Here is a 27,249-nt window from a genome sequence, read left to right on the forward strand (position 1 = left end):
TTAGACCTGTGTTTTACAAAGATGTTGCAGCCAATTGTAAACATCAATTAAGCACCTATCATGTTTCAATCCCTGTGCTTTGTTCATGCTGGGGGTATAATTCTAAACAAGAAAGGTACAGTCTGACTCCATTCCTTCCCTCTGTATATGCACAGTTTAGGGGGTTGGGGTTTTTTTGGGTTTTTTTTAACTTGGCTATAATACAGCACACAATAATGTTGGGGAAAAGCATTTGGCAAAAGGGAAGCAGTAACTACAAGACGGTGCCTGGGTCCTGATGTCAGACTATGATATCCCAAACTGACATCCTAATTAATGTTTCTGCCGAGACACTCTTTATGTTTACATCAGTGTTTCTCCAAAGAGGGTGGTTCTGCCCCAGAGGAGACCTGGCAATGTCTGGAGACATCTTTGGTTGTCACAGGATGAGGGAGTGCTATGGGCATCTGATAGCTAGAGGTCAGAGATGCTGATAAACACCTACGATGCACAGGACAGCCTTACAAGGAAGGACTACCTGGCCCTAAACGTCAACAGTGCTGAGGCTGAGAAACCCAGGTCCAGGTGCGTCGAGTAAAACAGGTCATTCCAGTCTATGGAGGCTGGGGATGCAGCGTGGTGGAGGGGTTACTTCTGTCATCATCTGCCCCCGGCTGCAGCCTACTGGTACTCCACACACCACACCGTTGAGAATATGTGCACGCCCACCTAGAGGGCTCGCTTAATTACTGGTGGCCTCAAAAACCCCATTTGTGTTTCTTCTGTAAAGACACATTAAGAGACGTTAAGGCTCCAGTGTTGCCCTCAGGTCCCATCTGCCAGTGTGGTTGCAGATACAGAAAGACAATGGGAAACAGGCACAGTGATTTTGCTCAGAAATACTTTCATTCCACTTGAATGGAGCAAGTTCATCCCTAACTACAAAACATTTTAATTTTTTTCGTTTGCTTGATACCACCACCCAGCCTGACCAAAAGGAAATACTTTCACCTCAAATCTCCAATTTGTCAACTAAACATAGCACAGCTGTTCTACTGCTTGCAACCAGGCTGAAGCTCTGATTAAAGCAGAGAGAGGAGTGCCCTGGAGACCAGTAGAAACACGACATTTGAAGTCAGGCTTCCACCTCCAGAGTTGGAGTCACCAGCCCAGAATCCTCCGGTGAATCATTCCCATCTTTGCCACCCTCTCTGATGTGGAACAGAACCTGCAGTCCATGTAAGAGACAATAAACCACCAGGCACAGAAGGGAGAGCTAAGAGCCCTGTAGGGCGGCTCTGCGTCACACAGACCTATGCCGGCTGCCCATCCCTGCCATCTGCTGCCACGTGCCCCAAGGGCCTTCTTCCTGCTCCTCTTCATGACACCACACCCTTATTTTGGCGGGGCAGGGTGGGCATTTCGGCAAGTCAGGGTGGTTGGTACCGAAGTTCTTCAAAGTGGAAAGGCATTGGGACCATGTGATTTCTGACTTAAGTAAAGGAAGAGAAGAGAGAATTAACGTAAAATAAGCCCTGATCTTGTGCCAGGAACTTTCCTAGGCCCCTTAACACTTCTCATCCAATCCTCACAGCTGCCTGGAGGGTAGATCTCAGCAAAATTAAGTGAGCTGTCCAAGGTTGCACAGCTAGGAAGCAGCTGACTGGGAACCGGAACCCCAGTCACTGATTCCTAGGATCCTCCAACCTGCCAGACATGGCTGGCAACCCCCAGGGACCTGGGGATGCCCTGAGCCTGGCTCTTTCTGCAGCCCTGAAACATGGGGGTCCTCACCAGTCTGGGGAACTCAGGTGGACTCATCCTGAGGGTGCAGGGGTAGGGGCTGTCATTTCCACAACTGTTGATTAATGCTTCCAATGCAGGCCATTTCCCCAGTAAGCATCCTCACTGACATTTTGTATCTCCCGAGTTTCCGAAAAGATACTTAAGATTTCACTGCACTGTAGCTGGCAGGCATTCAAAGATGCCTCAGTGTGATGAGATTTTAGAAAAACTAGGGAGGAAAACTTATTTTGAATCTTTCTGGCCCCAGATTACTTTAGTGAGGGCACAAACCCAGACCACTTGGAAAGAAATGTGTAAAAGAAGCTAAAGCCAAAACTTAAGCCAACCTCCAAACCCACCTAACCCACGGCATTCTTCTCTCTTCCCTTTTGGCACAGCTATCAGACTTACTGAGACTCAGAGTACGGAGAGACGGGGCAGCTGTCTGGAGGTATTTTACCTGTCAGCGTTCCCACATCTCTACCTCTAAAGCAGAAGGTCTCAACCCTCCTACATTCTAGAATCACCCAGAGAACTTACAAAAAAACAAACAAAAAAAAACCCATGCTTTGACCCTACCTGCCAGAGATTCTGATCTAACTTGTCTGGGCTGAGGCACAGGCATTAGTAGGTCTTAAAAGTTCCCAGGTGATTCTAATGTGCTGCCAGCGGCGAGAATCACGGTTCTAAAACCTCTTAAATAGGAAGCAGCTTCACACTACAAAAAGAAACACCCCGTCCTGAGAGGAAGGAAACCAGTGAACCAAGCACCCGCCACAACTCACAGCATCCTCTCCGCCTACCCTCAGCCCTCCTGGTCTCTTCGCAGGCACTCTCCTTTCTTCTTGGGTGTAGGAGTTACCTAAACTGAGCCCTCTAGGGTTTCCCGAATGGTCCTACGGTGGTGGCCCCACTCACAAGATCCGCCAACGTCCCCTTCAGGTGAACAAGGAAGAACAATAACTCTCATTTGCAGCCAGGGGCACTGAGTCTCTGAAAGTATAAACACCTTGACTGGAGAGCAGTGGCTCTGGGATAGGAGGCCAGATCTGTGCGTCTCCAGCGCCCACCAGCCACACCACTCCCAGTTCACTGCCAGACCCGCGTCCTCCCGGCACTTTCCCTTCATAGGGAGGCCCGCAGAGAAGGCTGAGCACAAGTGACCTTGCTAGACACCCAACACTATGCTACTTCCCCGCGCAGGAACCTTCCAGGGCTCCCACTGGCCACGGGATAAAACCCAAACTCCTTAGCCTAGCTTCCATGCTCTTCCATCGCCTGCCTGAACTGTCCTAACCCTTTCTTTCTGCTTAATCCCTCCTCTACCCAGTCAGACCCTGCGTATCCTCAACACCCCTTACTTAGTCCTCTCCCTCTGCTTTTCTACCTAATCAAAACCTGGGAAGGTCAGCTTTTCAACCATGTTACAGCTATCTTTGTCCCATGTCTGCCTATGTTTGCGGGGTGGGGTGGGGGACTGGGTTTCCTTTCCAACTGAACTAAGTTCTTCAAGGGCTAGAACACATGTTTCTTCATATTCCAAATAGCACCCAGCACAAGGTCAAGCCAACGGGCAGAAGTCCAGCGAATGCTCGGTGATGGGTATTTGTTAACTGACCGCCTGCACCTTCGGGAAGGAGGCAGCATGTTGCTATCTTCATGTGCACCTATATGCAGCTAAAGTCTAACAGCACTCTCCAGAAAATCCCCACGGGTCTCCCACGCCCTCAGGTTTTATAAAATCAATATTCAAACCCGCGGTATCACATGGCACAACAGCTGTGACCTCTGGGCAGTGGGTGGCACCACCCTGCTGGACAGCAAGCTTTCTGAGGAAATTCTCATGGTTGCAGGACTTCTGCTCAGCCCACTGGCCACCTGCCTGGCTGCTTACCATCCTTAATATTCCACTTAGAATTAATGATTACTCCTTGCTCCGCTGAATATTCATTACTTATCGTTGTTTCATCCGCAGATTTTCAGGGATGGAACATGCCTTTGCTTTATTTTAATTGCTGTGCAAGTCAATAATGTACAAAACCTGCCCCCAAATGAATGAAAGCATTAAGGGTTTTAAAAGGCATCTGAAGAATCACCACTATCTTAACCTGAGTTTTGGCAACTCAGGTTAAGTTTTGAGTGAAGCCAAGTGTATCTCCTTTTCAACCAAGTGAAATAAATTTCATTTAAAACCTAACTGACTGAATCACAGAACCCTGTGCTTTAACTTTATGCAAAACAAATTCTCTAGTTTCCACTCTGCGTTCACAGAAGGGGCAAGGAACACATCACAAACATGCTCTGATCCGCGCAGTGAGATTCAGCGGCTGTATTGCGCATGCCTCCTTCTCCAGGCCTTTTGAAGTCCACGCTCTCCTCTGCGGGACGGACTCCTGCCCTGCCAGGGGAGCTGGCCTCCACACTGACTTCAAAGACAGCCAATGTTCCAGCCAGGAGAAAGCGGCACTCCAAAATCCTTTGACCTGAGACACGACTACGGAATGGATGCGGCATTTTAAACAGCAGTTTCTGTAGCATTCTATAGTACAGAGACCCCTAAATGATGCCAAAGCAATTACATAATTTGCTAAGATGGGAACCCATGAATTCCATCTTACGTCAAAGCAAAGAAAATAAACCCTGGAAAATCTGAGGCTCAATTAAATAGTAATTAAAAATGAAATACAACCTTCCCTTGTTCAATAATCCTCGTATGTCTTGGGCCGATGCCCTGAAAGGGCAGAAACAGACACAGTGAACATAATCTCAGAGAATCACACACGACATATTTAACTGGCTAGAAAAGACAAACACACAAACTCTGATCTGGCTGGCAATCATGATTTTTATGTGGGTTCTGGTATCTAAGGCGGCCAACTCCTCATCCCTCACGCCCTGAGCTGGTACCAACCTAAGTACCTGCCAGGACTGAAGTGCTCCTCTTCCTTGGGCTAATTCTCTATCTACCCCCGTTTGCTGCTGCCCGGAGACAGGCCACCCAGAGTCCTTTTGGAGCCCGCAGCAGGAGCTGGCCACTATGTAGAGATCGGCTACGATGTGCGCCCCTTCCCCGCGTCACAACCACAAGGCTCCAGGGAAAGGGCAACGGCTCTCTGCCATTTACTAGTTTTGTGACCTAATTCCTCTGAGCCTCGGTTTACTCATCTGCAAAACCATACATTTCCAACAGAGTTGTGGCGAGTATTAGGCAGGGTCCTGTACTCAGAACTTCCAGCACAAAGGCTAGCTTTGTAACTTAGTTTTCTTTTCTGCTAAGAAAATAGCGAAGGCAAGGTGTCTGCAGGTGAATCAGCACACACGAGACAGCAGCAGCACCAAGAGCACCGACGAGAAGGAAGAAGCAGCCGTTTTCTCTGAACATGGGAAACAATGTTATCAGTCTCTGATTGCTAACAAGGAGCACCATCCTTCCAGCCTCTATCGTCCCAGCTTCTACGCCCAGTTTTAAAGGGGGCTAATTAAAAAGCCTCCCCCCCTAAGATAACTTGGATATCAGCAACAAGAGGATTGGACAAGCTATTTATGGTTTATCTACATAGTAGAAGAATATACAAGCCTTGGAAAGGATGTACTGGGACCTCCCTGGAGGTCCAATGGTTAAGACTTCACCTTCCAGTGCAGGGGATGAGGGTTAGAATCCTGACTGGGGAGCTAAGATCCCACATGCCTGGCGGCTCAAGGCCAAAAAACCAAAACAGAAGCAATATTGTAACAAATTCAATAAAGACTTTAAAGGGACTTCCCTGGTGGGGCAGTGGATGAGACTCCACGCTCCCAATGCAGGGGGCCCGGGTTCGATCCCTGGTCAGGCAGCTGGATCCCACATGCATGCTGCGGCTGGGGGTTTGCATGCCACAACTAAGGAGCCAGCCTGCCACAACTAAGACTCGGAGAAGCCAAATAAATAAATAAATCTTAAAAATAAAAAATGGTCCACATCAAAAAAAAACTTAAAAAAAACAAGGATGTATTAAAATGATTTTTCAATACATGGGAAAAGGTATATATTATAATGTTAACTATTAAAAAAGGATTAAAAATTCTGTGATAACATTGATAGGAAGAGGGAACTACACCAAATGTTAACAGTTGTTGTCTCCGGAGGTGAAATTATATGTGATTTAAATTCTCTTAGCTATTGTTTTCTATTTTTCACTTTATCCTCAATGAGCATATATTACATTTGCAATCAGGAAAAACAATTTTTAAAGAAGTTCCTTGGTTTGTCACACATGTAGTTTAAAACATGCTACTTTAGGACTTCCCTGGTGGCGCAGTGGTTAAGAATCCGCCTGCCAATGCAGGGGACACGGGTTCGAGCCCTGGTCCAGGAAGATCCCACATGCCGCGGAGCAACTAAGCCCATGTGCCACAACGACTGAGCCTGTGCTCTAGAGCCCACGAGCCACAACTACTGAGCCCACGTGCTGCAACTACTGAAGCCTGCACGCCTAGAGCCTGTGCTCCGCAACAAAGAAAAGCCACCACAATGAGAAGCCGGTGCACTGCAACAAAGAGTAGCCCCCGCTCACCACAACTAGAGAAAGCCCACACACAGCAACGAATACCCAACGCAGCCAAAAATAAATAAATATATAAATAAAAAAAATTTTTTTAAACCAAACATGCTACTTTAAAATAAGGAATCCCCGGACTTCCCTAGGGGTGCAGTGATTAAGAATCCACCTGCCAATGCAGGGGACACGGGTTCGAGCCCTGGTCTGGGAAGATGCCACATGCCACAGAGCAACTAAGCCTGTGCACCACAACTACTGAGCCTGTGTGCCACAACTACTGAAGCTGCGCACCTAGAGCCCGTGCTCTGCCACAAGAGAAGTCACTGCGATGAGAAGCCCGTGCATCGCAATGAAGAGTAGCCCCACTCACCGCCACTAGAGAAAGTCCGTGCACAGCAACAAAGACCCAACACAGCCAAAGATAAATAAATAAATAAATTTTAATAAATAAAATAAAATAAGGAATCCTGAGTGATAAGGATTGAAATTATCTGAGCTTAGATAAGAGCACAGTATGTTATCAATGATAAATGCAAGCTAGCATCTTTTTTCCTTTGGCAAGGGATCTTTTGGTCATTTTACAACTCATCAGCACTTTTACTGTGCTGGGAAGACTGGAAAAACAGAAGATGAAAGTCAAATAAATGAACTCTTCTACTTGTATCAGGGGTGCTAAAACATTTGGTGGGAAAAAAGCTTGAAACTATAAGTTGAAGTCAAGCTAGGGCAGTCCCTACTGGTTTCAATAATTTATAGTAGAACTGGCCACCATCTCTAAGGATAATGGAGAGCTGACTACACATAAATCTATTCTACCTGGCCTAAAAATGTCACTGTGCTCTTTCCTGAGACACGAGTTCCAGTTCATAACTAACCATACACGTGACTATTCACACCATGCTGCCATTTATCTCTTCAGAGCTGAAGGTAATAATTGCTGTTTATGGAGCACTTACTCTACGCCTTCTGTTCCTCAGCTTATTCCATCTCCCAGCAGTGCGTGGAGGTAGATATCACTATTCCTCTTTTATAAGAATCCCAAGGCTCAGAGAGGGTAGATGCCCTGAACAAGGACACTTAGCTAGTAAGTGCTGAGAACAAACTCCACCCCAGGCCTGACTGATGGTTCTATGGCCTTGGGCAGAATGCTTTCTCACCATCTACCCTCTCATTCTGAGGAACTGAGGTTGGCTGAACAGGCAGAACCAGTCCATCAAGTCAGGAAGAGGCTGGGAGAGAGTGGAGGCAAAGTAAGGAGAACCCAGGCCTGGGTGACCTGAGTTAATATGGATGTGGGGCTCACACAGCACCTCCCAGCCCAGTCTCCTGACTTCAGTGCCCTGTACTTTGCAACCTAACCTCCTACTACATGTACACAGATTGTTGTCTACATACATCTGGGCTGGTTGTTACCTGGGCACTGCACAGAGACTCTGTACAAATAAGAAAACTATTTTAAACAAGCCCCACTATGAACACTAGGCAGGTTCTGAAGAAGCAGAAAGAAGCATTTTTATATGAACATGCCTAAAGTGGACACAGATTTACAGAGTACTCAGCAACCTGAATGGCAGTTGCACCAGAATAGAACAGGGTCTTTGACTAGGCCGTTCTGTTTCTACACTACGCTCCTATTAAACTCTAACAACAACTGCACAATAAGTGAACCTCTTTCCCATGCTTTACTGTTAAAAACCATGGCGGCTCTGGATCTCAATGGTCACAAAGCCCCTCTGGATGCAGACCGAAAGGTTCTACTCTCTAGCTCAGCCTTCCCCAATCAGGTCAGCGGTTTGAAGAAAATAATGACCTAAGGCTGTGAGGTCCAATATGGCAGCCACTATGCACACGTGGCCTGTGTGACTTAGGAACTGAATTTTAAATTTTATCAAATTTAAGTAGTCCAGTGGCTACAATACCATTATAGACTACTTATTTGCAGATATAAACAGATATTTATGAAAATGTAAGCATACTAAGCATAGTGTTATAACTTGCTTTTTTCCCACTTAATATAACATGAATTTTTTCCATTTTAGTAACTATGCCTCTGGATATTATTTTTAATGTCTACATCTGTGCTGTCCAGTATAGTAGCCACAAGCAGTGTGTGGCTATTGAGCACCTGAAATGAGGCTAATCCTAGAAAATACACACCAGATTTCAAAAGCTTCATATGACAAAGAGAATGTAAAATGCATTAATAATTTTTATATTGATTACATATAATCAATGACAGTATTTCGGATATAGTGGGTTAAGCAGGCTATATTATTTACATTAATTCCACCTGTTTCTCTATACGTTTTTAATGTGGGCTACTAGAAAATTTTAATTTACACACATGGTTTGCGTTATACTTCCATTGGACAGCACTGCCCTAAGGTCTCCACTATATGTAATGAATTAACTCCACTCCTAGCACCCAGAATGGAAGAACTGAGAAAATAGTCACCCAACTCAGTGTCTGGTTCTGCGGCTCAGGGAAGGACCGCTAACTTGTCCTTGGCTAGGCCTAGGCTTTGTGCAGCCATCATACTGGTGTGGCCATAATAACAGATCAGGTTGGCTATGGCTCCCGACTGGTATCTCTTTCATTCAAAGTCCACTAGCATCATACAAACCTTCGTTCTGCTGCCCCCAGTCCTATGGCCTGGAGCAAGTTACATACCCTCTTTGCACTTTACTTTCTTCCAACTGAAAAATGGGAATAATAACAAACTCAATTCAGAGTGGTTATGAGAATCAAATGAGAATCTAGAAAAGTCTGGCAATTTCTTATAAAGTTAAATATTCACTTAGCATATGACTAAGCAATTCCATCCCTAAATATTTACCCAGGAGAAATGAAAGTATGTCTACACAAAGACTTGCATGTTCACAGCAGCTCTATTCATAATCAGCCCCAACCTGGAAACAGCCCAAAAGTCTTCCAGCTGGTGAATGGATAACAAACTGTGGTACATTCATACAGCAGAATACTACTCAGCAATAAAAAGAAACATGCAACAGCATGGAGGAAGCTCAAGGCTTTATGCTAAGTGAAAGAAGCCAGACACAAAAGACTATATCCTACAAGATTCCATTTGTATATGACATTCTAGAAAAGGTGAAACAATAGTAACAGAAAGCAGATCAGTAGTTGCCAGGGATCAGAGGGAAAGTACTGACTGCAAAGAGGACCAAGGAAATATTTGGAGTGATGAAAACATTACACAGTGGTTACATTTACATTTGTCAAAACTTATCAAATAAGTAATGTAAAGCACTTAGCACAGGGCAGGGTATATAATAAGTGCTTAAACAATGTTAGCTGTTATCATGACAAGTATTGTCTAAAACCAAACTTAGACTCACGATCTTCCTGGGAAGACCAGGTACCCCTTGCTTACCTTGTACTATTTTTCTAATCATTTCTAGTGCCTCTTTTTCCCTCCCGGCCCCTACCTAGCAGACTTTCCCTCTGATGTGTTCCTCCTTCTCTTTCTACCTCCTTTCCCTTCTGCCACTGACCTGAGATGTGGCCTTTCTAACTGCACTGCTTCGTTATCACCCTGGACTCTCTTCTCCCCTTCCCTCACCCTTTTTACTGAACCTCGAACACCACCAGCAAACTAAGCTTCCTAAAATACCACTTTCTGCCACATATATGCTCAAGCCCCCTCACTGCTGTTCAGATCCCTTAGCCTGGCATCCAAGGGGCCCCACAACTGGCTCTAGTCTCCCTCTTCCATATTTTTTTTTTTAATTTATTTTTGCTGCGTTGGGTCTCTGTTGCTGTGCACGGGTTTTCTCTAGTTGTGGCGAGCAGGGGCTACTCTTCGTTGCTGTGCACGGGCTTCTCATGGCAGTGGCTTTTCTTGTTGCGGAGTGTGGGCTCCAGGCGCACGGGCTTCAGTAGTTGTGGCACGTGGGCTCAGTAGTTGTGGCTTGCAGGCTCTAGAGCACAGGCTCAGTAGTTGTGGCACACGGGCTTAGTTGCTCCAGGGCATGTGAAGTCTTCCTGGACCAGGGCTCGAACCCATGTCCCCTGCACTGGCAGGCGGATTCCCAACCACTGTGCCACCAGGGAAGTCCCCCTTTTCCATCTTTTACTCCACACCAGAATCCTCCACAGTAAATCCTTGTGGGATGAATGAACAAATGAAGGCAGGGACCAAGTCTTTCTTGCTTAGACGTACATCCCAAGTGCCTAGGATAGTGCCAGGAATACAGGGGCATACTCACAGCAGTATCAGCTGAATAAACTAATGACCTCCTGCAGCCTGCAAATGCATCCTGACCTCAGAGAACATAGCTGCTCATTCTTTAGTTTTTTAAACTGAGATCCTTATGGTGGATTAGTAAGAGTTTGGAACAAGATGAACAGTTAGGGGCTCTGTTAAGTGTTTCAGAATTTATGTGTTAAAGGCTATAAGGCTTCTGTTTCTATTTCTACTTTAAAAAAAAAAAAATCTGTCAATAAATAATTATTTAAGTATTTTCTCCCTTTAACTCAAAACAGGCAAAGAGCCTGCAAGTGTGCAGCATGCAAGAAGTATGGGAGGCACCACAGAGATCAGATGAGTGTGTGCATCGTTTAGTTGGTTTACCATGGTTTTGACCATTACATAGCTTTTAAAATTATTTTGTTCTTAGTCGTATATGTTTTCATTTACACCCATAATGGACCATGACTAAAGGCAGGCTTAAGGAATGCCAATGGCAAAATATGACTTAGTGAGAAATCAGTGAGAAACACAGGAAGTGCGAATCATCACAAAAATGGTTATTCTGCAAATTGTCTGAAGAAGCTCTTTATCGGTGCCTTAAGTTGTATTCACCTTATCACAATTCTTACTGTCTGTAAGATTTCAGAAACCAGTATAATTCTGATCCCAAACATTAATATAATTTTCAAAAATGTGCTAATCTGAATAAAATATTTTTTAAATTTAAAATCACTTCCAGAGGAGGTTTTCACAATTCATTATTACTATGAAAAGAGTCTGCGAGTTAAAAAAGGCCTGGGGAGGGATTTCCCTGGTGGCGCAGTGGATAAGACTCCACACTCCCAATGCAGGGGGCCCAGGTTTGATCCCTGGTCAGGGAACTAGATCCCAAATGCATGACACAACTACGAACGAGTTCGTATGCCGCAACTAAGGAGCTGGCAAGCCACAACTAAGGGGCCCGCCTGCTGCAACTAAGGAGCCTGCCTGCCACAACCAAATAAATAAATAAATAATGAAAAAAAATATATATATATATATATCAGTTAAAAAGGCCTGGGGACAAGAGAAACTAACACAGCACTGTGAAGCAATTATACTCCAATAAAGATGTATTTTTAAAAAAAAGGCCTGGGGAGTGCTGATTTAGAACAAGTTCTCTGAAAGGCTCTGTTAAGCCTTTCCTAGTTCCCCCAGGAGGACCTGGGTTGAGCCACGCCCACTTTGCCCTCCCTGCTCCAGGGCAGACTGGCACGTTCTTTCATTTTTTTTTAATTTTATTTAAGTACAGTTGATTTACAATGTTGTGTTAATTTCTGCTGTACAGCAAAGTGACTCAGTCATACACATATATATTCTTTTTCATATTCTTTTCCATTATGGTTTATCACAAGATATTGAATATAGTTCCCTGTGCTATACAGTAGGACCTTGTTGTTTATCCATCCTATATATAATAGTTTACATCTACTAATCCCAAAGTCCCAATCCTTCCAGACTGGCACTTTCAATACCTTACTTCTTTGGTTTAGAGGTCTGCCACCTCTACCGGGATATAAGCTCCCTGTTTCATTCATCTTTTTACCTTAATACACAGCACAGTGCTTGGCACGCAGAAGACTCTTCATAAATGCTCATTAATGTTCCCAACATCTTAGAGGCTTTCTGACACGGCAGAAACTGTATGCTTCATTCATAGAGCAGACTGCATCCAAGCCCAGGATATGTACCCACAGCCTGACTGCACTCCTCTTAGGGGAAAGGAAGACAGCTGGGCCACATAGAATATAAATGCATTTCTCAGGAAGCAGCGTTCTGAAAGATGTCAGCTGTCCCTTACCCCCACAAATGTCAATTAGCGTGGTCACTTGTCAGAGGAAGTGGCAGGAAAAAGAACAACGCAGAGGGCGATTTTATTTTTTCACCCCGCTGCCAGAGGTCAAGTGTGTGTGAACTGACGTTGGGATTCCTATGGCGATGAACAAAAGCTGGGATGTGAGGAGCTGAAATGGGCATTGGCCAGGGGCCTCCTCCCTTCAGGCCTGGCCTCCGGGAGCTCCTCTGCCAGGCCTGCAGCTGAGCCCGTGGCCTGCCCACTTGCCTCTTCCACCTCTTCTGCCACCTCTGAACACCAACAGCCAGCTCTGCTGCCAGGCAGGCCCGGTAAGGAGACCCTGTGCTGTATCTCAGAGCCTGGCTGTCACAGCGTGTCCCTCCAGGGTAAAAGGGAAAAACAAGCAGGGGTGACAGGGCAGTGGGAGTGTTCTTTGAGACGTTACTGGGTTTTTTGCTATTTGTTAGCAGTCACAGTTGACAGTGAGACAAACTTTTAAATAAATAATTTTCCTTTTTCCATTCAACACCTAAAAAGTACTAGTGCCTAAAAAGTTACTAGTGCTCTAGAAAATACAGAGGTAATAAACTACAACAAAAACAGTGAGATCTGTGTGCTGAGCTCTGTTCAGAACGCCCCGTGTGTCTGAGCTCAGTTGATCCTCACAGCAGCCCTAGCATCCTCTTACTATCCCCACTTCACAGATGAAGAAACTGAGGCTGGAGAGACTAAGCAAGATCATTAAGGCACTGCCCCCTCCTCAAGTTATTTACAGTTTCACATGTGTTGGAAAGGGAGGGTATAAATAGAAAACAGGGAATAAGAAATAATCAGTGTAAAATGCTTGCAACTTTTGGACAACTAAAACTGAATGGGAATTTCAGAGGAAGGAAACCACACTCAGCTTGGTAGGTAAGACGGTAGGTAGCAGTCCACAGGAAGGGTTTCCTGAGCTGTGCCTTGAATAAATGCATTCATTCAACAAACTCACGCATTCAACAATACTTACCGAATGCTTACTATCTATGTGGCAGGAACATGGTTTGAAACTGAATCAAAATAGCAATACATAGACATGAAAGGCTGGATTTCAGATTAAAAAAAAAAAAACACCTCAAAGAGAAAGGCATCCACATGGCCAGAACAAGAGGTCCATGTGGCCCTTTCCATCTAAGGAGTGGGAAGGGGCAGAGGTGTGCCCTCCAAGCACAGACCCACTTCTCCACCCGCAAAAGCCTGAGAGCGCCCAGAGCAGGGCCTCTCCCCACTGCACCCCCAGAGCTGACCACACTGCCCGGAAAGAACCGGAGCTCGCGAAGGACCCATGGGACAAATGAGCGCAAGGCTGCTATTGAGTGTGGTTATCTACCTGGTCACGGGCAGAGATGCCCAGAGCATGACAATGGGCCCCCAGCCACTCCCTGTGCTCTGCTGGGTCAGTGGGTGCCATCGCACTGGCCAGACCCTTACCCTGACATTAGAGGTCTGATGTGAGCAGGCCCGCCTCGGGCTTCATTCCCCTCTGCTTCTGCAAAGAGCAAAGCCTGCAGGACTGAAGTCCCTGCCCAGGAATCACTTGTCCCCTGGGGAAGGGCAGGCTCAAAGGAAGGATGGATGAACAACACTCCTTCCCTTTCACATCTCCAGGTGGTCCTCAGACATTTTTTGATTCAGGATTGTCCCACAGCAATCCTCCATTCATTCCCTCCTCCCAGCACCCCAAAAAAGCCTCAGCTGAATTAATGAGGAGAAATGGCCTGTTTCTGATGAGCCATGTCAAAGAAATGTGGGCAGCCTTGTTTGGATATCATAAACAGAGGTGCTGTGATAAGAGGCAGATCCGAGGCCCGGGCTTTCCAGCACAGCGCCCTTTGCCCTTCCCCTGTGCGCTCTGTCCACTAAGTCACCTGGCATGCACACCTACATGCCCCAGGCAGGCTGTGACTAAGAGCAACTCTTCACAATAACAGGACATAATTCATCTACTGTTCTAGATACAGCTGACCCTTGAACAACAGGGGTTTGAACTGTGCAGGTCCACTTACACGGGGATTTTTTTCAGTAAATATGTACTGCGGTACTACACCATCCGTGGTTGGTTGAGTCCTCCAATACAGAGGGCTGGCTATAAAGTCACATGCAGATTTTCCACTGCAAGGAGGGCTGGTGCCCTAACCCCCGTGTAGTTCAAGGGTCAACTGCAGTGGGTTTTCTTAAAGTAGGCTGTATGTAGGAATTCCCTGGCAGTCCAATGGTTAGGACTCCAAGCTTTCACTGCCAAGGGCACAGGTTCAATCCCTGGCCGGGGAACTAGGATTCCACAAGCCGTGGGGCGTGGCAAAAAAAAAAAAAAAAAATAAGGGTATATGTGGTAGTGCAGCACATTTTTTTAGATGCACATCTCTCACCAACTGAAATAAGTAACTCTCCAAGTTTACAGTTTTCAAGATTTTTCCAGTGATTCCAGCCTGAAGGTCCACAGCCCAAGAGCAGGCTTCAGGTCAGTGAGGTTCTGAGAGGTCATATAAACGTGTGTATGACTGTTTTTGGAGAATTTGTCCCTCTGATGAGATCCTTAAATGAGCTGGACCCAAAGAGTTAAAGGACTCAGAATATATCCCGAGGTTAGCATCCTGCAATGTTATAAAACCTTCCAGGGTGAGGGTTAAGGGGTTGGGGGCTTCTTTTCAGGGTAACAAAAATGTTCTAAAATTGAGTATGGCGACAGATATACAATTCTGTGAATATACTAAAAGCGATTGAGTTGTATACCATAAATGGGTAAACTGTATGGTATGTGAATTATATAAAGCTGTTACACAAACAACTTTCCAGGAAGACTCCTGTTACTCTGCAACGGATTCCCTAAGCTAACATTATGTTAATAAATACCTGTTAGCCACAAAAATGTAACTACTGGATTATTTGAAGACAATGATGACAACAGAATTCCCTTTTGCTTTCAACTGTACTCTTTTAGTAAGCAGGAAGAAACACGTGATATCTTGATGTTTAGCTAGAAATGGTCAAATTTACCTCAAATTTGGTGGTCAGAAAGTCAGCCAGAGACAAAATGGCCAAGCTGCCTAGACTCTTCCCCCTGCTGAGGTCAGAGTATTTACCCAAGGTGAAGTACTTGTTCCTTAGCCCTGAGTCAAAAGTTTCAAACTGAAGAAACGGGGCCTCCATCATCACCTCTGAAGAAGAGGCACACCTTAATTTCCCCAAACCATGTGCATGTCACCTATGAAAGAAGTCACGGACAAGGATGACTTCCAGGCTCAGGGGAGAACAACGGGAAAAGCCTATTGCTCTCCGTCCACAACGCCCTGCACACTTAAGCACTTATGAGTTCTAAAACAACGTCTGGGTCCAGCTCTGCCCTTTTCAGGGTGGGACTGAAAGGAGCTTCATTTCATGTGAAGCTGCCCGGAAACTGCTAGCACTACCTGCCTGCAGTGGAGAACAGAGGGTTTGTTTAACTTGCCCCAAATGAACCCATTTAGGCATCCAATCAACAATCTGTATTTTGAACAATCTCAAGATCACAACCCACATGGAAGCTGTGTACACATGGGTGGCTGTTTCCACTATTCCCCCGGGGGAGCAAAGCAAATTATCTTTTCACATAAAATAAACCTTAGCCCCAGAATCCTGCATTTCCTTCTAGTAACTACAGCCAGGTTCTTATTTGTATTCCCACAACAAGAAACCTTTCTAGTGGGATGCTCCTCGAAAGAGGTGATGTAGGAGAAGTGAGTCCTCAGCCCCTAAATCAAGCTGCGAAAAAACTGACTTCTTCAATAGGAAGAAAATGAAGAAGAGACTGACTCTACAAATTAACGAATTACCAGTCTCTAAGCTTCCAACTCAGTTTTCCAACTGCACCCATCATGGGTTTCAAGGACAAGCGGAGAGAAATATATAACCAAATATATAACCAAATGTATAACCAAGTGGAAGACCGGTGATTAGATTCCCAGAAAACCACTACTGTTATCTTCTTATAATGTGTGCAAGTGCTGCAAGTTAACTATCATACTGTCTCCACTTGTCTAGGCACACATCTCCAAAAAACTTTCAAAATATTCAGTATAAATTGGAATTTGAAAGAAATCTCCAAATAGCATCTCCAAAGGAACCCCAGATGGATTCTTATATTGAGCACTGGATTGCCTTAAAATGTCAGGATCTCTAAGGCAACGACGTCTCCTGTTTTGGCATCCCATTTGAACAGGTGTTCTAGTGATACGTGAATAGAGTTTAAAAGACTATTAAAAAAGGTCACTGAGGAAGAGGCTGAAGCTCATTAAATCAAGCCACAAAAGGAACTTTAAAGTATCTGTGTTATGACAGGTAAAGATTCTGGTTGACTTGTATACACCTTGGAAGACAGAGGATCTCAGACTCCCATAGAACAAAGCTCCGTGAAAGCAGAAGCGGTTGAGTTCACCACCAGATCTCCAGCTTGTGCCTGGCACTCAACTAGGTGCTCAGTACATTTCTGTTGAAGGAATGAGGATTGTTGAATAAACAAACTGTGCAGGAATGCAGTTTCCAAAATCAAAGGTTCAAGGTGAGATCCATTTTCAGTAAAGATCTTAACATGAAATATTATCTTTTCCACAGACTTTTAAAATACTCTCTGTTATGCCTCAAATACCACTGAAATTATCTTCTGTTTCTCAAGAACAAAATGCACCAAACACAGAATCAATGGGCCCTGATTCAGATGAACCTCCGAGAACCTTTTTCCTTCCTAAAAAGGAGGAAATGGAGATTAAGAGCTATGGCACTACGGCACAGTCACCAGCAAAAACCAGATATGCGTATTTGATAACAACCTTCTCCAAAACTGGCAGCTTCCCCTGGTTTCTGTTTCAGCTAAGTAAGCATTTTTCTTCAGTCTACTGACTTTAAAAGTTTTCCCTTTCGTTTAGTCAAGAACTTACATATTTCCTTGTCTTCATTCTTAATGCTCCCAAAGTTTCCCACAATTTACCTGTGTGGCTTTTTGCCAGAATCCCTTTTTTCAGGAAAATCCTTCCCTTTCTACCCCCCGACTCCCCTTGCTGAAAGCATCCCTAAATACTGTCCTTTCTTATTTTATGGAAGCTTCATTTCCTTGCAGCAGAGGCCTGGTCTATTTCCTGAAGCTAAATTAATTGGGCTCCATAAAAGTGAAAATAAAATCATTCAAACCACCTTCAGGCACAGAACCACCTACGAACCTGCACCTTCCGCCAGTTGCTTATCCCAATATGCCTTTCTGGTGGTGACCTTGTGTTCCCTTCATCCTTCTGGCATCTGTATTTTCCAATCCACAGAATTTTCCCCTCCCAAGTCCATAAATCCTAAATCATAGGTAACAAAAAATGTTCTGCTATAAATCCTGTTTCCCAAGGCTAAACAACCTTGATAAATGAAAGCAACCACGCACAGAAATTAGCTTACTTGCAATAAAAACGCATTAATGTGTTTAATCCTTTGCATATATGGCGCCATAAAGTGAATAGATGGAAGAAGGAAGGAATGCACTTTACAAATACTTCATAAAGATTACTTCATTTGATCTTTGTAACAACTGTGGAAGACAGGCAGGGCAGGCATTTATTACCCCCATTTACAGATGACGAAGCTAAACATCAAAAAAGGTTAAGTAACTTGCCCAACCAATGGTATCACATGACTAGCATCAGCCCAAATCCATATTAAGGTCCTGCCTCTTCCAACCCAAAGGATGTCTACTATGTATCCTCTCTGTAGGTTTCTGTCCTACAGCCAAGGAGCAACTTCCTAGAGATTCGGCATTTGAAAGGGAGAACGGTCCTCTGACTCTGATGGTCCTCTGACCATCTCTCTTCAGCTAACAAGCCAGAAAGCCACCTTCAACCTTCCCAACAGAAAACAATGCCTTTTTTTTCTGTAGACCACTCTTAACAACTACTTCTTTCCAAAACAATTTCCAACAGTTCCTGTTTTAAAGGGACTTACTCTTAAGGCACTAATAGTCCAAAAAGTTTGCATCACATATCATTTTCTCAATAAAGTTCAGGGCTGATGCAATACTTTTCACTCTTAGATTTTACAGCTAAAATGACAAGAACACAAAACAGTCAAAAATTACACAAGACAATGCTGCAATTTTTTTTACTCCACCACATCTGCCTCTATGTGTCTCCTGTGAGTCACTGTCTGTGTTCCGTCATCATTATAGGAACTGCCATTCTCTACCCTAAATTATTTTACTTTATTACTTAAAGAAAATCTCTGCAATAAAAATGGAATCCTACTACACCTTTCACTGCCTTGCTGCAGCACTCACCCCTTAACGCAGAACCTCATATGTCATGTTGCTCCAATTTTTATCACTACCATTTTACACAAAACAGAAAAAAAGAGGAAGTAAGGTTATAATTCATTTATTTATTCATTCAACAAACACATGAAATCCTATCAGACGCCAGGAACTGGGACCCAAAAGTGAACACAAAAGTGTCGCTCCTCTCACAGCCTGGTGGAGAGGTAAACTAAAGAGGTAAGTACAGAATAAACTGATCAAGGTTAAGGTGGAGGTGAGCACATGGCTTGGGGCAGTGGCCATCATGAAATGCTTTCCGGAAGAAGTGGTTTGTGAGCATTTACAAGCATCTCTCTCTGGACTTTCAGTACCAAATAAGCCTAAAAGACTCAACCCCACTCCCTGGTAATATTCCCTGGTCAATAGTCAAGTAAAAAAATCTAATTAAATAGCAGAATTTATTCTTGACTCCCAGCCCTAAATTTCAACCCTTAACCCCTCCCTATTCCCTTAGGCACAAATTACAGAGGTGTTAACAAATTCTGTCCTATACAGTGCCTTCTCACAAGTCTGTAGAACAGGATTAAAGATATGCACAACGAAAGAAAATGTACTTTAAAAATATATGATCATTTTCCTAACTGGATATGAACACTTTGAACAATACAAGCCCTACAAAGCATGGCTGTCGGAAGAGGAAACTGAGGTTAAAAAAAGTCCCACTTTAATACAACAGAATAAAAGGTCTCTTTGAAGTCGCCAGAACAGCTTGAGCAAAAAGAGAAACAGAAGGCTATTGTGGGGCTTTAGCCTCCAGATGATGAACCCCAAACGCCCTGCAATGGTAAACAAACAAGCCTCTGAGCCAGAATCTGATTTGGGAACCTAACAAAACATTACAATTTAAGGAATCTCTCTCTCCCCATTCATTATTTCCCAAACAAAGTCCCACTGGCTGGCAGCTCCTGTTTTTTTCCTTGTTTCTGGGTTTATTGCTTGTAAATTACATTGTGCTCGTCAAAAAAAGGTACAGGTAAATGAAAACAACCACGGTTTTAAAGACCCATAAAAGACACTATATGTAACAGAAATGAACTCTGCCTGTGTTTACTATGAGGACCTATTACTCCTTTATGCTCCTCCAGTGGATTTTAAACTCAAATGACTGCTACCACTGCCTGCTAAGGAGCAAGTTACAGGAGGGAAGGAGCAATTTCAAACACCTGCCTCAGCAGGGGCCCAGACCGCCTCCCTCACCATCTCCCCGTGCCTCGGTCAAACAGCTGACCTGGAAATGGGGCTGCAGACCCCGGCCACTGCTATCCCAACAAGGAGGCTCTAAAGTCACACTTCCATTTGGCCCGGCACACCCTCATCCCCACCACTCAGATCCCCAGCCTAAAGGAGGGAAACTCAGCGGCCCCAAAGAGGAGGAGATGGCTGGCGGAGGGCAGAAATGGATGAGAGGGTCCTGAGTGGTCTCTTTACTCCGCCGGCCCGACGTGGGCCCGGGAATCCAACACCTCCCCCAACTCGGAGTCCCTTTCTAGGGCACCGCCGAGCCCCTCCCACTCCTTGGCCCAAGGGGCTGCGGTTCCCATCCTCGACCCCTCCGGACTTCAGCGACCGCTTGGGCCCCGGGGACCCTGGCCCAGGAACGACGCCACGCCAGAGCCGTCTCGGCCTGGGCCGCCGACCCCTGCCCCGGGCCCCGCCCGGCCGCCCGCAGCCCTCTCAGGGCCCGGGGCCGCCCCGCGCCGCCAGCCCGCCCGCCCGGTGGGCCGCGCACCGTGTGGGACTGCAGGCTCTGGCTCGCCTCGATGGCTGCTGTCAGCGGCACCGTGTCGTCCAGCAGGACCTTGCTGGCCGGCGGCTTCTCCATGAAGGCCATCCCGGAACGCCCGTCCACCACCGCCTCGGGACCAGGGGCAGGAACCAGAGACGCCGACTCCCGTCGCCCGCCGGGATCCGCCGCCGCCGCCGCTGTCAACACGCGCCGCCCCACGCGCCGCCGCCGCCGCCCGCCGGGCCCTCGGGGTCCTAGCGCCGACCTTCCCCTCCGCGGCTGCTGTCAACACTGGCAACCCTTTACGCCGCCGCCTCCCGTGGGTTCCTAGCGCCAAACTGTCGCAGTCATCGCTGCCCTGGACCCGCGCCTCCAAGGAGCCGCACCGCAGACCCGATACCCTTAGCACCGGGCCTCAGATCTCGGGGCAATTCACCCTAAGCCATCATCACCTCCAGAGGTCCTCAGAGCCGAAAACACCACGTCTGGGGCCCTGCGGTCAGGATCCCTCAGGCGCAAAGATCCCAAGCCTCTCGCTGATGGGCTTTTCGCATTAGGCCCTCAGAAGCGGGACTCTCAGTCTCGACACCTTTACACCTGGACCTTTCGCACTCAGGCCTCCCAGGTCCAAGGACCCTAAGACCCAGAAAAAAAGGGGCTTCAGGATGTGACCCTCCGTCTGTGCCCTGCAGACCCAGAAACTTTCTAAAACAAACCCCTCAGATTCAGGTTTTATGGGGAACTCGTGAACCTGGCTCTTCAGACCCAAGAACCTAACAGCTGGGCCCTCAGGATTGGACCCCAGAGTTGGAGCCCTAAGACTCCAGCACCCTCAGACCCAGAGCTCTTTGAACTGGGGACCCTAAAAATTGGGTATTGGTCCACAAACTCCCAACCTCTACCCTTTGCCCCAGCTCTTAGCTCAGCCCACAAGGCCTTCAAACTTGAGAACTCTCAACCTCAGGCTTGCAGTGGTCAGTCCCACTGTACTGGCTCCAAGAACCTCAAACCCAGAGCCAGAGAACTCTGCCACCAACTTCTCAGCCCCAAATTTGCCCCATCTGCCTGAACCCAAGGCCGTAATCCTGGCCCACCCACAGTGCTGTCTCCCAGGGCAGCGTCCCAGGACAGTGGAGAGAGTTAGACTTGGAATTAGATGACCAGGATCTTCAGGGCTCCAGGACTTACCAGCTGTGTGACCTTGAATTCGTTACCCAACCTCTCTGAGCCCCAGTCCCCATCTGCAAAATGGAGATAATACTTTTTGGAAGGGTTGATATGAGGAATGCAGTAGGATGGGAAGGGGCTCAGCACATAATAAAACCTCAGACAATATTAGTTTCTTCCTTCCCCTACAGTTCAGAATGGAAGTTTCTAACTCTTAAATTTATCTTCCCTAAATTTCTACATTTCAGACAACAGAACAAAATTTCTTGGAAACACCACCACCGCAATCTGACATCACAGCACAAGCCCAGACAGTATCTAAAGGGTACCCTCCCCAGATCTCAAGCTTAAGGGGACTGTTGGGCAACTCCAAGTGGCCAAGTAGCCATGACAGACTGACTTAGAGGCCAAGACTCAGTGGAGAGAGAGATATGAAGAGGGAAACATGGAACTTCATGATTACATCCTAAAATAATCAAAACTCTTCTGCATTCCATGTTTGTCCCAGTGTGTTTAAAAGCAGCATTCTATTAAAACAAAACTATATATCACTTAGGAAGGGTTCAACTTTTTACTTCCATTTCTTTAAGGCAAATGGGTTATTTCATTACCAGAATCACAGAAACCAAAATTCTGCTTTAATCATTATTCCTATCATGTGGGCTGATCAAGACAAGGCTCTTCTCGCATACCGCTGGTGGGAGTATAAATTGGTCCAACCTTTCCAAAAGGCATTTATGCATTCAACAATTATTTACTGAGTACTTAAGCATGTAATAGGCCTGGCACTAGGAACTGGGATTTGACAACACATATCAAGGGCTTTGAAAATGTTCTCACGCAGTAATCCCACCTCCAGGAGAGTATCCTAAGGAAATAATCAGAGACAAGTGCAAATATATAGCACTCAAGGAAATATCTAACAGTAGGAGATTGGACAAATCATGGTACAATCATAAACAGAATATTTTGCAATGATTAAAAATGAGATTATCAAAGGATGTTGAATGATGTTGGGAAATGCTCTAGATATAACAGTAAGTAGAAAAAAGCAATATATACATTTTATGATCCCAAGATTTAAAAATATATTTTAGGAAAAACACCAGAAGGAAGCCCACCAAAGTATTAACTGAGGGTCTCTAGCAAGTGGAATCATGCTATTTTTTTGTTTTCTTGCACTTTTCAAAATGTCTCTAGTGAAGATATTTGTATGATTAGGAGAAAAATAATGGTATTATATAACTGAGTTGCAAAGGTCATCAAGTGACAGCCTGTTGTCTTCCTATGAAAACGAAACTGAGAAACCATATATTTGATGAAATGAAGCCACAGACTAACTCTCAATCTAGCCTTTCTCATTCTCTAGAAATTTTTGACTAAAGTAAGCCTCTCAGAATAAATACTAAATAGATCCTCTGGAGACCTGGCCCCAATCCTATGACAGTCTCGCTATCCATTTGGCTTTTGAAGTGGCTCATACTGAAGGTGGGGCAACTCCCCAGTCCAGAGCTGATCTGAATCAAATCAACTTTGCTTCCAGTCTCATGCTGGGTAAAGCAAATGAGGTATGCTGTACCTTAGTTGTTGCCACATACACTACTCAGGGATGGCAGGGGGAAAAAAAAATTTACATTCTTGTATGTTGCCAAATGTTTAGATGGCCCACAGGTTGTTTATCTAACAGCTTGACATTTGGCCAGACTGACTGGAGATAATGAGTTTTAGTGAGGTTGCTTCTAGACCTGGCAACTGCTCTACAAATCAAGACATAGAAGCTTGTGAAAAACTCAGTGCTTCCTAAGCAGCATCCCCTCCCAACTCAGAATGAATTTTTCTTTAAATATTCATGATCTGGATAAATCAAACAACTCACATTTGATCTCTCTTACTTCCCTTACGTGTTATTTTCCATCACATCACAGAGGAATTTTGCTCAGCGTTTATAAGGTCATATGAACTGTGGCGTACCTAAGAGCCACCCTAAAAATTGATTATAGCCTAGAAATCGACGGCTTGTGGAGCCTTCTATTAATCCTGTTCTATTTATGTAGTGTCCACATTTGTCTTGGGTTTTCTTACGATTTTGCTCCAACTCAAAATTTCTCTGAAGATGTCGAGAATTCTAGTCTCTGCTGTGTTTATAATCCATATGAAGAAAAGCCAAGAACAAAGGAAGTGAAACATCTGGGACACTGGAGATATTCAACTGCAGCCCAAGAGTAATTCCACAGCACTTGCATTCTGTTCAAATAGAGCCAGTTAATAAATTATGCCAGTACATGAGGCATTCAGAGTGGCACAACTGCTCAGAGTGACTATCAACCTTTGGTAGAGTATGTTTTAATATAAAAACTTAATAGATGTAATTTAGTAGCTATTTTCTTTGGGAGTAAATTGGTCTCTTAATCATACTCTGAGAACATAGAAGAAAAATGACTAATAATTCAGCACAAAATGAAAACCTGTGGTTACCTAAGAGGTACGAATGTGCATTTAGCAGTTTCTTCTTTTTCTAGCTGAATACACAAGATGAATGGTGGCTGTGGTGAGGCTTTCTCCCTGCTGCTACTTAAGATTTGCTGCTCAGAAAAAGAAATGAGTGGCACTTCACCAATATGGAAATGTTTCTAATAGAATATAAAAATCTGTTAAGCAATTTTCCAGTACATTAGACTGAAATTGCTTAAGATGGGTATATATTTCTGTGGCAATCAAACATTACATAGGGCTTCCCTGGTGGCGCAGTGGTTGAGAATCTGCCTGCCAATGCAGGGGACACAGGTTCGAGCCCTGGTCTGGGAAGATGCCACATGCCGCGGACCAACTGGCCCCGTGAGCCACAATTGCTGAGCCTGCGCGTCTGGAGCCTGTGCTCCGCACCAAGAGAGGCCGCGATAGTGAGAGGCCTGTGCACTGCGATCAAGAGTGGCCCCCACTTGCCACAACTAGAGAAAGCCCTCACACAGAAACGAAGACCCAACACAGCCATAAATAAATAAATAAATAAATAAATAAAATTAAAAAAAAAAACATTTCTTATGTAGTATAAAAAGAAAAAAAATGTTTAAAAAAAATTACATAAATTGAAGTCTTATAATGCCCCTATGTGGAAAGTGCTAGTACAATTTGGCCTCATATTTTATGTCAGTACTTTTGTACTCACTTCCACTTGTGACCCTGTACAGTCAAAGCCACTTCGCAATTACCTGGGAGAGGACTTCCTGATTTGAGGGTCACCCATGTTTTCATTAGAAGAGTCATTCTTTCTGGCAACTTGTACAGAGCTCAAAATGAAAAAGCCAACCAGCTAGTTTTTGTTAGTCAGCTTTAACAGACCATGAGAGGTCTGAGAATCTTGGCTCTGAGTAAAAATAACAAGTCATCGTGTACAGAGAAGTATCCCTAACTTCTTGCCTGCTTCTCTATTCCAACTTTTTACTGGTTTACAAAGATCACTGGCTTACAAAGAAGACCATGACATCTACTGAGCACAAAAAAAAAAAAAAAAAAAAAAGGAAATGCTCATATTGAGAAGCTACTTTAAGTTACAGAGTATTAATCAGCTATCTGCCAGATCTGACATACATCCCTCCCCACCATACTTGACTTGCACATGATTTTTCATTTTTAGAATAACTCTTTCAGTAATTCTTCTCTGAAGACAAAGAATCACTGAATGTCAGCTTAGAAAAAGTGTAGGCACTAGGTATGGGTAGAAGCCATCAAGTAACAGCAAAGAGGAAAACACCACAACTGTAGCAAGGGAATAAGATCTAGAACATTCTGAATATAAGCAGAATTATACAGAATGGTGGTTCCAAATGCTTTACTGCCACATGACAAGGTATCATTATAGAAACTGACAGTGTTCAGTATGGGAACATTTTAGGACCCGCAGGGTGATGGGGATGCCCTGGAGCCAGGCAGGGCTGTTGGAGTCCCAGCTCCACTGCATACTACCTGTACAACCTTGGGCAAGTCACACCACATCAGTCTGCTTCCCTGCCTGTAAAATGGAACATTAACTTCATAAAACTGTTTTAAGGATTAGAATTAATGTAGAAAATTGGCTTATCATTGAAAGAATGGTAGCTTATAGTATTAATGATGACATTACACTCTACTTAGGAACCCATGCTTCAGGACTGCTGCTAAGTCCCAGAGAATGAGTTCTGCAGGAGTATACAGTCTTAGTTTCAAGTCTCTATTTTGTGACTCAAGTTCCCCATTTTGTTTTTCAATGTCACATCAAATTTTTGGCATGTATAGTGTTTCACCTATAAATACACCTTCTTCAGGTGGATCTAAACCTGCACATGCTGTCCATTTTGAAACTCATGATAATGGCATCCTTGCTTCTCACTCTGATTTTGGTATTTTCATCTCACCAACACAAACTAGAGTATGGTACAGTATTAAAGTTTAAAATACTCTCTTTATTTATACACATCACTGCCCTCTAGTGACTAGAATAATTCCTTCTAGTAATCTAACTGATACCCTTGATGTAAAAAAATAAATAAAAAATCTAGTTACTCATCCACCAGCAGAAAGAAAAAATCTTTTTCCAGGAAATGTTGGTTTATGCAACCAATTAAACCTGATCTTACCTTCCTGATCAAAGCATCTAGCTGTGGTCTGAGCCACCATCTAAAGCTACAGAGCACAGGTGGACCACCTGTATGTTCTACTACAGATTCTTGTCTTAATAGTGTTGGCTATGTTGGGCATGACCAGTTAGTAATAACACATAGGCATATTTCCTCTCTAATACCCATCAACTCTTAAGAATTTGGCCTCCACAGTGTTCCTTAAATGTTTTACCTTATAATTTTTTAAATAAAAGCATATATTATTTATATAAGGGGGGGACCCCACGGTATTTTCAAGGGAGAGATTAAAAAAATCTGGATTACTAAAATAGGAGCTTTGCATTCAAGATCTATTCCAAGTTTAGAATACCAATAGAGATTGGCTGACATCCTGAAAGACTGGTCTGTTCTCTAACTTTTGGCCAGTTAGCACCAAACTCAGGAAAACCTCTAACCTTATTCACAGAAGAGAATGGGCAATAGTAGTAGCTACTGTTTATAAGCTAAACTATTTGTATCTGTCACCTCCAACAATCCCGGGTGGTAGGTGTTTTTATCCCTGTTTTATACATGAGACCAAGAGAGCTTACATAACTGAGTCCAAATCTGCACATAAGCCCTCCTCCGATAACAGGAAAACCAACTGAAGGGCAAGTGACACTGAACATTGAACAAATTACCATCTTGGTGTAAACAGTAACAAATTACAATAAACTCTGACCCCGAAACTGCTGAAGAACAGGATCTAAGAATATTTACTGGTAAAAGATAGGTGTTCAAAGATGACCTATCTTCTATCGTTGCCTTCAATAATTAAATGCTAGCTAGTTATAAATTCAGTGAGAAACTTATTCTACACAGATATAGGTAGGTTTATCTTATCCAAATGCAAATCTAATCAGGTTTGAAATCCTAAAAGTAGAACATTAAGCTAAATGATAACTCTCCCAATATTTTTTGTTTTGTTTTGTTTTTTTAATGGCACCTCATGGGAGCCTGGATACAATGTCCAACCTTAGAATCACCTATGATTTTCTTTTTTTAAAATTAATT

General features: G+C 44.4%; 1 protein-coding gene across 10 annotated transcripts in view; it reads right to left on the minus strand.

Annotated features, from left to right (window-relative positions):
- PXK (PX domain containing serine/threonine kinase like) overlaps positions 1 to 20,754 on the minus strand; it is a 74,829-nt gene extending 54,075 nt beyond the window's left edge. For 2 of the 10 annotated variants that reach the window (XM_082344789.1, XM_082344791.1), the window contains exon 1: positions 20,438 to 20,746. In XM_082344789.1, the coding sequence (XP_082200915.1) occupies positions 20,438 to 20,539 (102 nt within the window). In that variant the 5' untranslated portion in view covers positions 20,540 to 20,746. Of the gene's footprint in view, positions 1 to 20,437 lie in introns of all 10 variants that reach the window. The other 8 variants (XM_082344794.1, XM_082344786.1, XM_082344788.1 and 5 more) reach the window with 8 other exon arrangements.
- Between the last annotated feature and the right edge of the window lie 6,495 nt (positions 20,755 to 27,249).

This window comes from Balaenoptera borealis, assembly GCF_965194805.1.
Source record: "Balaenoptera borealis genome assembly, chromosome: 12".
NCBI classification, from domain to species: domain Eukaryota; kingdom Metazoa; phylum Chordata; class Mammalia; order Artiodactyla; family Balaenopteridae; genus Balaenoptera; species Balaenoptera borealis.